This window comes from Mandrillus leucophaeus, unplaced genomic scaffold, assembly GCF_000951045.1.
Source record: "Mandrillus leucophaeus isolate KB7577 unplaced genomic scaffold, Mleu.le_1.0 Scaffold359, whole genome shotgun sequence".
In the NCBI taxonomy this organism is placed as follows: domain Eukaryota; kingdom Metazoa; phylum Chordata; class Mammalia; order Primates; family Cercopithecidae; genus Mandrillus; species Mandrillus leucophaeus.
The window spans coordinates 3,300,354-3,312,444 of NW_012103798.1; the positions used below are offsets into that span (position 1 = coordinate 3,300,354).

Genomic DNA, 12,091 nt, shown 5'->3' on the forward strand with positions numbered 1-12,091 from the left:
TTTCAGAAGTGATCAAATATAGGCAAAATACAAATATTTTCATGCTTGAAATAATAAAGATTTAAGAACAATAAATCTCAATGTTGGTGTGAATGCAGTGGTATGACAATAAATGTTAGTATAATCCTTCAGAAAAGTTAATTTGATAATATTTTTATTAGAAGCCTTAAAATATTAATAATCATTGACTCAGTTATTTGTCATACAGGCATAAATCTTTAAGCAATAACCAGAAATGTAAATAAAGATTAATCCATAAAAATGTTTTGGTATTACTTATAATAGTGGAAAAAGTGGAAGCAATCTAAAGAGTTCTCAATAGAAGAACAGTTAAATTAATTCTCCTATGGTCATAGGATGTTCTATTACATAGACATTTAAATGATTTTAAGTATTTTTAGAGTATGAAAAAATGTTCACAATAAAATGTTTAAGTGTCAAGTAAACAAAACTATAGATACATGTACAAATATATATTTACATACAAATACATACATTCAACAGACTAGATCATAAATGAATAAATTAATGGAGATTTACAGTGCTGCATTTTCCAGGGTTTCTTTTGTCATCAGGGATTACTTTTATCATCAGAGGAATTTAAATAATAGCTTCTTTTTAAAATCAGCAATAATAATCGGTTATGGCAGAGTAAGGAATCAAACCTGAAGTTTAGGACATCAAATGACTGCCTACTTAGACAGTAATATAATGCTCAATTTCTTGAAATCATTGATTTAGAATCAGAATAAAAGTAAGAAAACAATACATATTTATTTTAATAGACAGCTAGGAGAGTCATTTATTTGGAGTATAAAATAATACTGGCAATGTCCTACAGTGACATACTGAAAACATTAATTCAATTCATGAACATAGAAAAATAACAGGAAAAGGAATTGTATTACTTACTTTCTTGCTAAACATATATTTGCACAAACTGCAAGGGCTTGGATGTTGAATGAGAGTTCAGTCCTCATATTTGTTACTTGAGAACTGCAAAAAACAACCTAACTTATTGTTGGCAGGAAACAAATTTCATTAATTCCATGTAAAACATTCCTTGTAGGATACATTTGATTATACACTGGGCTTGGGTCAGATTTTCAAATTGTGTCTTTTAAAGTTGGAAGAAAAAGTGCAATAGAAAGAGTTAAATAGTTCCAAGATGTTTTCCAATGGTAACATTTGGTTACCAACTTACATAATTTGGAATAGAATCAAGACAAATAATTTTTCTGTATTTTTGATATTGGTATACTGCATAGAATATCCGCGACTGGTTTGATAGGAAGCTGTTTGAAATGAATTTCTGAACTTTTTTCTGTTGGCAGTGTAGACATGGCCTCTAGTGATTTCGTAACTAATAACAAAATTAATTCAAATAGCTTTCTGGAGATCTAATATGAAGAAAATAAAGGCCATGAGAGAGAATTCCCAGCCATTCTTTTGTGGGTTATCTTTTTCCTTAAATGATTTCCTTGTTTTCTATATCATTTGTTTTGGTTCAAAAAACATTTAAGCAATCTCAGAGAAATGTATTATTCTTTTTCCTACAAATAAACTAAATTTTTCCATTAACTCATATGCATTTTAAGTTATTATGTGAGTTCTAAAATAGCTTCTGCTCTAGCTGTCCCCAATTTTTAAAAAAGAAATGACTCTATACATCATCTCAAATAACTTTCTTCTCCCTACCGGCAATTTTACTGGAGAAAATGTGATACCATAATTATGGAAACCATACAATGTGTATTTTACTAATGAAGACTCATCTACTATGAGAAGACGTCCTTACTCATTTTCAAATACACTTGAAAAATTGATTCCAGCATGAGGCCCAGTTCAAACCATTCTTCAAAAGGAATGAAGTCAGTCTCAAAATTAATTCTCGGAGATCTATCGCTTAAGTGTAAGCGCTAAAAGATGGTCACTGCCTAAGGTTAGATTCAATAATTTCCTTGTACAGGATTGCAATTTAGAGATATGCATGGGGAAAAAATTTAATTTGCTTGACTGGAAAAGGGTAGATGATTAGCTTCTATCATTTTGAAGGATTTTCTCATAAGTTAATTATCAGCTGCCTTTTTCAACATTCCTGCCCACCTGAAACAATTAAAGACTAGAAATTCTCATTCAGGGAGTGCTAAGATTATGCCTTCATTCTACATGACGACTTGGTCCACACAAAAGTGTGGGTGTGAGTGGTCATCACTTTTGTCAAGTCTTTTTTTCTGGGTATACAGCCTGCTATTATTTTAATATGAAGGAGGCCGTTAAGGGTCTCAATAGATGACTTTTACGTGCAACTAATAAAAGTTAGACATATGGTCTAGGATTACTCTCTAGCGTTCTTTGGAGTTCATGTAGGGTTTGCTAAGGCAAAATATAACAGCTATCCTTAATGCTATAACAATCTCTGGAAGGTAGATAGAAAAGGGCAGGCAGTGAGTCCTACATGGAGCAAAGCAGAATAAAATGAAAGCTCAGAGACATTGATATGACATATGACTGTCTTTATCTTTATTTTATTTATTTATTTATCGAGACAGGGTCTCACTCTGTTGCCCAGGCTGGAGTACAGTGGCATGATACGATGAGGACTCACTGCAGCCTCGACCTCCTGGGCTCAAGTGATCCTCTCACCTCAGCCTCCTGAGTAGCTGTGACTACAGGTGCATACCACTATGCCTGTCTAATTTTTTTTTTTTTTAATGTTTTGTAGGCTGGTTGTGTTAGCTCACTCCTGTAATCCCAGCACTTTGGGAGGCCAAGGCAGGTGGATCACTTGAGGCCAGGAGTTTCAGACCAGTCTGGCCAACATGGAGAGACCCTGTCTCTACTAAAAATACAAAAATTAGCTGGGTGTGGTAGCACGTACCTGTAATCCCAGCTACTCAGGAGGCTGAGGTGGGAGGATCGCTTGAACCCGGAAAGCGGAGGTTGCAGTGAGCAGAGATCTCACCACTGCACTCCAGCCTGGGTGACAGGGCAAGACTCCACCTCAAAAAACTTTTTTTTTTTTTTTGCAGAGACAAGGTCTCACTATGTTGCCCAGGCTGGTCTCAAACTCCTGTGCTCAAGCGATCCTCCCACTTTGGCTTCCCAAAGTGCTGGGATTACAGGCATGAGCCACTGCACCTAGTGCCATCTTTATCTTTGAAAAGAAAACTGAGCTTCTTGTTACATTCTCCCAGCGAAAATGAGAAAGCCACAAAAGTCTCACACATAAAAAGAAATATTTAAAATCAATGGTGAGAACCATCAAAAGGTTATGTGAAAGTAACTGATGGCAGGGAGATATTTCCAAGATATAATGTAAAGTAGAAAACAGCAGGCTAATGAAACAGTATGTTTACTATGATCCTACTTTTAAAAAGAAACAAAAATCATAAAAATATTAGAAAAATGTAGTCCAAAATATTAACAGATTAATAATAGTGGTTATCTCTGCATGTTGGATTTATAGGTAGTTTTAATTTTCTTATTTTTGCTTACTTGTATTTTCTAAGTTTTCTATAAAGATTATGTACCTTTTTTGAAGTAGAAAAAAGAAGTCATTTAAACAGAAAGGAAGGAAGGATGGCTGGAAGAAAGCAAGCTAGTAAGTAAATTACACCGAAATTGTGAGAACTCATAAACTGCCTCACGTATAAAGTTGAAATATTCTCCTCACAGTTTTTTCCAAACAGCCCCAAGAGTTCCAAATTAGTAATTAGTTAGGACATCACTTCAGTGTTGTAGAAACCTATTTTCTTCCAAAATTTTGTATCAGGTTGGTATGGATATCTTTCCACTTGTCTTAATCTGTAGGTTTTAAAGCAAATATTAACCCAGTTTTCAAAGAACACTATTAAATAATATAGATGAAAATATATTTGCTTAAGCCAGCTCTAATAAGGTTGGATGTTAAAAATACGGAAGCCAAAGATAGAGCTTATGGCAAGGATAGCCTAAGGAGGTCAGAGGAGACATTACATAAATTAAGCTCTGAAATACTAAAAACCAAAATAACAAGAAAACAGTTGTTCAATTGAAGGTTGAAACATTTTCGTTCTATGAATACTCTATATAGTATTCTAATATTCACTGTTGTGTTTATTGCTCATTTTAAGCTCTATCTTATTGAAGGAGGTGCTAAAAATATTTGAGAGTACAGTTGGCCCTCTGCCTCCATGGGTTCTGCCTCCGTGGATTCGACTAACCTTAAATCAAAAACCTTTGGGGAAAAAACTGTCTGCACAAACATATACAGATGTTTTTTCCTGTCATAATTCCCTAGACAATACAGCATAACAACTATTTACACAGCATTGACATTGTACTAAGTATGATAAGTAATCTAGAGATGATTTACAGTATACAAGAGGATGTACACAGGTTATATACAAATATTATGCCATTTTATATCAGGACTTGAGCACCCATGGAGTTTTACATCCTCAGGAGTTCCTATGGTATAACCAATACCCTATGGATACCGAGGCACAACTATAAATACAAACAACTGTCAACTGTAGAGGTAAAAACTACTTCTCAGACACACTTTGTTACAAAGAAATGAACTCAGAAATCCCTAAAATCACTTAAAGGAACTAATAGAGAATTCATTTTAAAATAGTTTCAAATATTTCATACTCACAGCAATATTTCAGACATACTGGATCCTATTTCAGATTTGGCCTAAACACAAAAGACCAACGTTTATTTGCATAAGCATTAAACTGAAGCTTTATTAGGCTATTGTATTTTAACAATCTTGACTTAAAAGACATGGGTTTTCTTAGAAAAATTTTTTTTATTTTAGGTTCCGGGGTACATGAGCAGGTTTGTAACATAGGTTAAGTTGCATGTCAAGGGGGTTTGGTGTACAGATGATTTCATCACCCAGGTAATAAGCATAGTACCCAATAGGTAGTTTTTTTTGATCCATTCCCTCCTCCTACCCTCTGCCCTCAAGTACACATGTGTTCATGTGTACTCAATGTTTAGCTCCCACTTATAAATGAGAACATGTGGTATTTGGTGTTCTGCTCCTGCATTAGTTCACTTAGGACATTAACTCATTCCTTTTTTATGGCTGTGTAGTATTCCATGGTGTATATGTACCACATTTTAAAAAATCCAGTCTACTGTTGAAGGGCATTTAGGCTGATTCTATGTCTTTTCTATTGTGAATAGTGTTGTGATGAACATATGTGCGTATGTATCTTTATAGCAGAACAATTTATATTCCTTTGGATATATGGCCAATAATGGGATTGCTGGGTTGAATGGTAATTCTGTTTCAAGTTCTTTCAGAAATCGCCACATTGCTTTCCACAAGGGCTGAACTAATTTACACTCCCACTAGCAGTGTATAAGCATTCTCTTTTCTCCAAAACCTCACCAGTATGTTTTTTGACTTTTTCATATAATAACCATTCTGACTTGTGTAAGATGGTATTTCATTGTGGTTCCAACTTTCATTTCTCTAATGATTAGTGATATTGAGCACTTTTTCATATGCCTTTTGGCTGTGTGTATGTCTAAAAGATACAGGTTTTCAATGTACAATGTATCATTTCTCTTCACTCAAAGTCTTTAGTTCAGAGTCTTATTGAATTTTTAAAGAGAAGTCAGTGAAAACTAATTTGGACATCGTTTAGGAAGAATTTTAGAAGTAATAATTGGCAGGCTGGGCACGGTGGCTCACACCTGTAATCCCAGCACTTTGGGAGGCTGAGGTGGGTGGATTACGAGGTCAGGAGCTCAAGACCAGCCTGGTCAACATGGTGAAACCCTGTCTCTACTAAAAATACAAAAACTTAGCCGGGCATGGTGGTGCACATCTATAATCCCAGCTACTCAGGAAGCTGAGGCAGGAGAATCACTTGAACCCAGGAGATGGAGGTTGCAGCGAGCCGAGATCACTCCACTACACTCCAGCCTGAGCGACAGAGTGAGACTCTGTCTCAAAAAACAAAAAAAAAAGCGGTGGGCGCGGTGGCTCAAGCCTGTAATCCCAGCACTTTGGGACACCGAGACGGGCGGATCACGAGGTCAGGAGATCGAAATCATCCTGGCTAATACGGTGAAACTCCGTCTCTACTAAAAACTACGAAAAACTAGCCGGGCGAGGTGGCGGGTGCCTGTAGTCCCAGCTACTCCGGAGGCTGAGGCAGGAGAATGGCGTAAACCCGGGAGGCGGAGCTTGCAGTGAGCAGAGATCGCGCCACTGCACTCCAGCCTGGGTGACAGAGGGAGACTCCGTCTCAAAAAAAAAAAAAATAATAATTGGTTAGAAATCAGTTGAACTATTCCAGCAAAAATGATTTACATGTTAATAAATTAATAACCTTTTTATACTTCCATGATAGACTTTCCTTAAGCTCTTTATGAGCACTTTGATTAAAATTCATTACAACCTGTTCATCTATAATTTCACAATTATGTATGAATTATATAAATTTCAAATCTAGAATGGTCTTCAGACAATATTTTTATGGAATAACCAAAATAAGTAAAGCAGAATATAAATGTAAAGTATCAAACTCTCTAAGTCAAAATAATTAATATTTTTCCTTTTTATTATTCTATTTTATTATGAAACATCTCCTATATACAAAAAACATATATAATACATCTTAAAGGGTCAAAGAGCTTTTTAAAAATCTACAGATCCATCATTCAAGAAACAAAACCTAATCAAGATCATAAGGTATCTCACAAAGCCCTCAAAGGCTTTTTCTCCCTTATCCCACAGCAGTAACTACTACCTTGAATTTGGTGTTAATTATTTCCCTATTTTTTATAAATACATAGTTCTACTACTTTTGTGTGTACCCTTGAACAATAGATTGTTTAGTTTTTGCATGGTTTACAGTTCTGTATAAGTGGTATTATATACTACATACTCTTCTGAGACTTGCCTTCTTAAGTAGGACACAAAAGGACAAACCAAGAAAGAAAAATCTGATATAACTGTCTATATGAAAATAAAAAATCTTCTGCTTATCCTTTCATTTTTCAGATTATCTTTACTGTGACTATATTTAGTGTGTTCCCTTAATATGTCTTAGGACAAGCAAGGCCTTTTCAACTTCTTTGGAGCACACTGTTTCCATTTAGTGAACTCATATCTTATGAGGCATTTACAGATATGTCTTGAGTTTTAAAAACTAGATACTAACATAAACACTGTTCATGAAATATGTAAAAAAATAAAATAATAAGAAGTGGTTTGGTCAAAGAAAATTTTTTAAATGGAGGATTTTTTTTTTCCTTCGATCTTTTCCAAATAGTTTTATTCACAGATCAATTGCCCATAGTGACTCACTGCTAACAAGACTGAAATTCTTCAACTGTAGGTGGAAGACTTTTTAATGATTGCTATCCTAAAAAGTATATTCAGGATATACAACTACATGATGTTAAATTAAGTGATTCCAACTTTTTTCTAACATATATCAAAGGCCCTATTCCAAGGGGCAAGTTTGTTACATAAATAACCAAAACAAAAATCTGATCCACTGTCACTGATAAATATTTTTTTTTTTTAATCAAGGCCCAGGTAGAACACTGAAGTTTTGCCACTTGTTTCCTTAGAAGGGCTTTAAATCTGAATTTACCAGGCTGAAGGTTCCATATTCTTCCCTGAGAAAATGTGTCAAAAATCCTTGCAGCGTTGTCTGGTCTCCCCAGGTCCACCGGGCGTGATTAAGGTAAGATGAGATGGGAAGGTGGATATAGGGCAGCAAACCAGCAGAGAAGTACAGGCTCAACTTCAACAAAGAGCCCAGGGAGAGTTCCTGCATCAGAGCACATCGGGTGGTAAAACAATGTTTATTTTAGTAGATTCATCCTGCAACTTCAAGAACATATCAAGGAAAACACCAAATATGTTTACTCAGAGCTGATCTCCCAATTTATATTAAGTCACCACAGAATACTATGTTAAACCTTCTGATTACTATGGATTACTAGAAAATTGCATCAGCCTGAACTCCTTTGCATGGCAGGTGAAAGCTGAGTGAAGCAAATAATATTAGCAAAGGCTCATGAGTATCATGTTTACTGCATCACTTACATTTAAAACCATGTCATGACAAGCAGCATTGCACAGCTAAGATAACCTGCTTGGAAATGATTATGTGTTGTTTGGCTGATTTTGAATATGCCCAAAATACAATTCTAAGACCAATTCACTTTATCATCATCATTAGGAGACTTCAACTATATATATTATTATGATTATACGTTGACAATTCTTTCAACAAGGGTTTTGAACATTTCAATGTTGGCATAAATGCAACTAGCTTTTATATAAACTCCAAGCTCATTCAAATGCTTTTTTCCCCCCTCAATTTACAATTAATTTCCCCTAATTAAAGAAAATTAGTTGTTATAAAAATGCGCTTCATATACCTTATTTGGGAAAACATATTTCTCATTTGTAAAACACTTTTCTTAAAGGACAATATTGGCAAAGTTTTACAAATATTAAATCCAAAAGAATATGAATTCTGGTATATTCAATCAATTCCTGTGTATCTGAACCAAGATTCAAATACTGCTTACTTTAGTAACTGGGAGAGGTGTTCTCTCACAAATATCGTATTTGGAAATTGCCAATTTTTCCTTTACAAAAAAGAGAAATTCATATGTGAGAATGAATATAAGAATCAAGGTTCACATTCACCAGAGGTAGAACAAGCAGTTGATTTACATTAGCATTTTCAAATAAACATTCGTAATTGAAAATGAAGTGTTTTATTACAGTACTGATTTCATTTGAGATTTCTATAGCAGTAATGAGATGCAAAAAAATGATGGCATGAAAGGAGTGTAAGAAATAACTAATCTAACAACATGCCTTTGCTATTCTTAAAATTAGTTTTAAAGAAAGTAAATGCTTATTTTTGCATAGTTTCTGCATATTATAAAGTTGAATTTAGATTGGTAAGATGAGTTGCTGCAGAATTTTCCTTTTGTGTGAAAAATAAACAGGGAGACAATTGCATAAGAGCTATTGCAGAGTTGGGGAATAAGTGGTTCCTAATCCTAACTGCACATTAAAATCACCTGGGGAACTTCTTAAAAATTCTGATGTCTAGGCCTCACCCCAGATCATTTATATCAGAATTATTTTGGGGTAGAATCAAGTTTTAGCATAAATAAATAAATATATATATACACACACACACACCCATGTATATATGTACATATACACATACACATATGTACCTACATTACTATATACATAGGTACATTTGTGTATATATACACACAAACAAACACGAACTTTTAAAAAGTTTCTCAGATAAGTAAGCAGCCAGGGTTGAAACCAACTGACTCAGGATTTTCTGCTCTGTCTCAAATCACCTCACAGTGAGATCCAACTACCCTGTTACTTCGTTGGTAGGCCTTATTTTCTAGCCTCTGCTTTTTAACTAATGGGAAATAAAGAGTCACAGTTCTCACAATTTCATCACTCTCTGTAGCTTACCTCAGTACAGGGAAAACAGGCCCTTAGTCCAGGCTCCAAAATTATCAACTCTGAATCCTCCATGTTTTACAGAAACTACATGTCTCTCCTTTCAATCAATTAACGTGAAATATGTGCTGAGAATGCACCCCTCTGATGTCTGTTCAGGTTAGAAGCCTGGCTAAGATGACTGATATTAGAGGGAGATGAATCCATCCACCCCCACTGATTCACAAGAGAAATATTTGGGCCTCTTTCTTGTATTCCACAGAAAAGATTCACTGAGTTATATTTCATACCTCCATTTTTAATCAAGCGTTTATATAATAAAAGGCCATATAAAGAATTTACTATATACACTAGAAAACCACTGTTAAAGACACTGCTTGTTATGCCGTTTAATAAGCTTTACATAAGGACCTACATGATTGACTTCACAAAATTCAGTGCCAACGAAAAGTTCTTTCCTGTCAACTGCTATGTTTCCCTTTTACTCATTTTATTTTATTTTTTATTTTTATTTTTTGGAGACAGAGTCTTGCTCTGTCACCCAGGCTGGAGTGCGGTGGCACGATATCGGCTCACTGCAACCTCCGCCTCTTGGGTTCAAGCGATTCTCCTGCCTCAGCCTCCCAAGTAACTGGGACTACAGGCACACACTGCTATGCCTGGCTACTTTTTTTTGTATTTTTAGTAAAGACAGAGTGTCACCGTGTTGCCCAGACTGGTCTCGAACTCCTGAGCTCAGGCAATCCACCTGCCTTGGCCTCCCAAAGTGCTAAGATTACAGGCATGAGCCACCGCACCCAGCCCCTTTTACTTACTTTTTAATCACATCATAAAAATTTTATAACCTCCATGTTACCCTTTTTGCTTTACTGTTAAGAAGCTAATGTGTTCAAGCACAGTAAATAAAGCTATCTAAAGCTTTGGTATAATTATTTCCCTATCTCTAGATAATAATTTTATTTGTTTTATATGTTTTCTATTGTAATTCTGATTATAGCTGGGTATAATGAACAAATAATAAAAGGATAAGTAAAGTTGAGTTTGTACACAAACAAACAATAAGGTAAAAAGACTCTAGTGCTGGCTTTGTATATAGACTACTTTAACCTCTGGGTACCTAAATCTCTCATTGCCTAATGAAGTAATTTTCCTATGTTGCTTTATATTGCCATTTTAATTAACAATCTTTTTTTTTTTTTCTTTCAGTGAAGAAATAACAATAAATCCTTTTTAATTCTAGGGAATCTATTTTGAGAAAACAACACTGTTACCAGAGATTTTATTATTTAGTTCACAACAGCAGTGATGTCTGTTTTGTTGAGAGCTGACTCTTCAGCACCTGGAGCAAGCATATGGCACAGGGCAAGGACTCGGCACAGAGTTAAATAAATGAAGTATGATGGCACACCACTCTGTGTCTTAGAATGTATAAAATGATAATTAAGAAAATTTTATATTGTTGCTTTAAGTCCTTTCAGCCTACTTTCATCGAGATGCTATTCAGAATCAGTCACAAAATTATGGAACAGGCCAGATGCCACTGCAATCAATACCGCATAATTTTTGTAAATCCTATATTTTTCAGTCAATATTGTTAGGCCCTAGGTTATTTATGCTTTACATGAAACCCAAGAAAAATTAAAGTCTGAAATTTTCTCATGATAAAAATGTTATATAAAACCTAAGTAAAATATTGTACATTTTTATTTTTACAAAACTCAAAAACCTACCTTCTTTTTTAAAAGTTGAAAGAGAATCCAAGGTATTATGCACAAAACATAGAGTATTATTGTGTGCTGGTTACATAAGCTAAGGCCACAGCAGAAAGCACCAATTTTAGCTATCTGAAAATAAATTTTAAAAAATTAAGTAAAAAATTCACCTAACACTCTAAGAACAATAACAAAAAGCTATTTTTGTATTAAAACCAAGCATTTGTATCCTAAGTTAGGTTAAAATCAACCTCTAAGATGCAAGCAGTTATACTTTTTAAAAATAATCACTAATATTTGTTACTATTATTTTTGTTAATATTTTCCATGTTCATCAAATAATTGCAGTTTGATCTTAAATAACTGTTTTCAAACCAACTTTTAGAAAATCCTGTATGATAAACAGGTAAGTTGTAATAGTAATAGGGTATTGTGTAATGCTTATTCAATTAAATCTATAATTGAAATTCAGCAATTGTTTTTTCTCCTATTAAGCAAATGAAATATAGCCTGTTTTGTTTAGAAACCTGGTTATCTCTGGGTGGTGTTTTTCAGTTTTTTCAACATGTGTTAGTTTCATAATTGGCAAAGATTCTCTCCTTTGACCAAACTCATGTCAAGCTCCTCTAAACTCTTCCCAATTAGGTCCTGACTTTTGAGTTTCCATGTTCATCTCTGCATTGTCCAGTTTTAGCATCAATCCTGTCTAGTCAGTTTAGCCAGAACCCTCATTCTCAATATCTGATCAAGTTCTTCATCCACTACCATTCCTTAGGTGATGTCTGATCACCCTGGCTTGCTTTCAGCAAGAATTCAGTCACTTTACCCTGATGTTTCCTCTCAGTAATTTTCCATCCCCTGACTCCCACCCTGCTCCTTGGCTATAAATTCCCACTTTTCCTAT

At 34.7% G+C, this 12,091-nt stretch overlaps 1 protein-coding gene across 1 annotated transcript in view; it reads right to left on the minus strand.

Moving 5' to 3' along the window:
* The window catches only part of TMEM260 (transmembrane protein 260), a 148,665-nt gene that overhangs the window by 27,047 nt on the left and 109,527 nt on the right, over window positions 1-12,091 (minus strand). Inside the window, exons 6-9 of the mRNA XM_011989605.1 lie at window positions 11,206-11,319; window positions 7,611-7,790; window positions 4,643-4,683; window positions 913-996 (exon numbers count right to left, since the gene is read on the minus strand). Of these exons, the coding sequence (XP_011844995.1) occupies window positions 913-996; window positions 4,643-4,683; window positions 7,611-7,790; window positions 11,206-11,319 (419 nt within the window). The remainder of the gene's footprint in view (window positions 1-912; window positions 997-4,642; window positions 4,684-7,610; window positions 7,791-11,205; window positions 11,320-12,091) is intronic.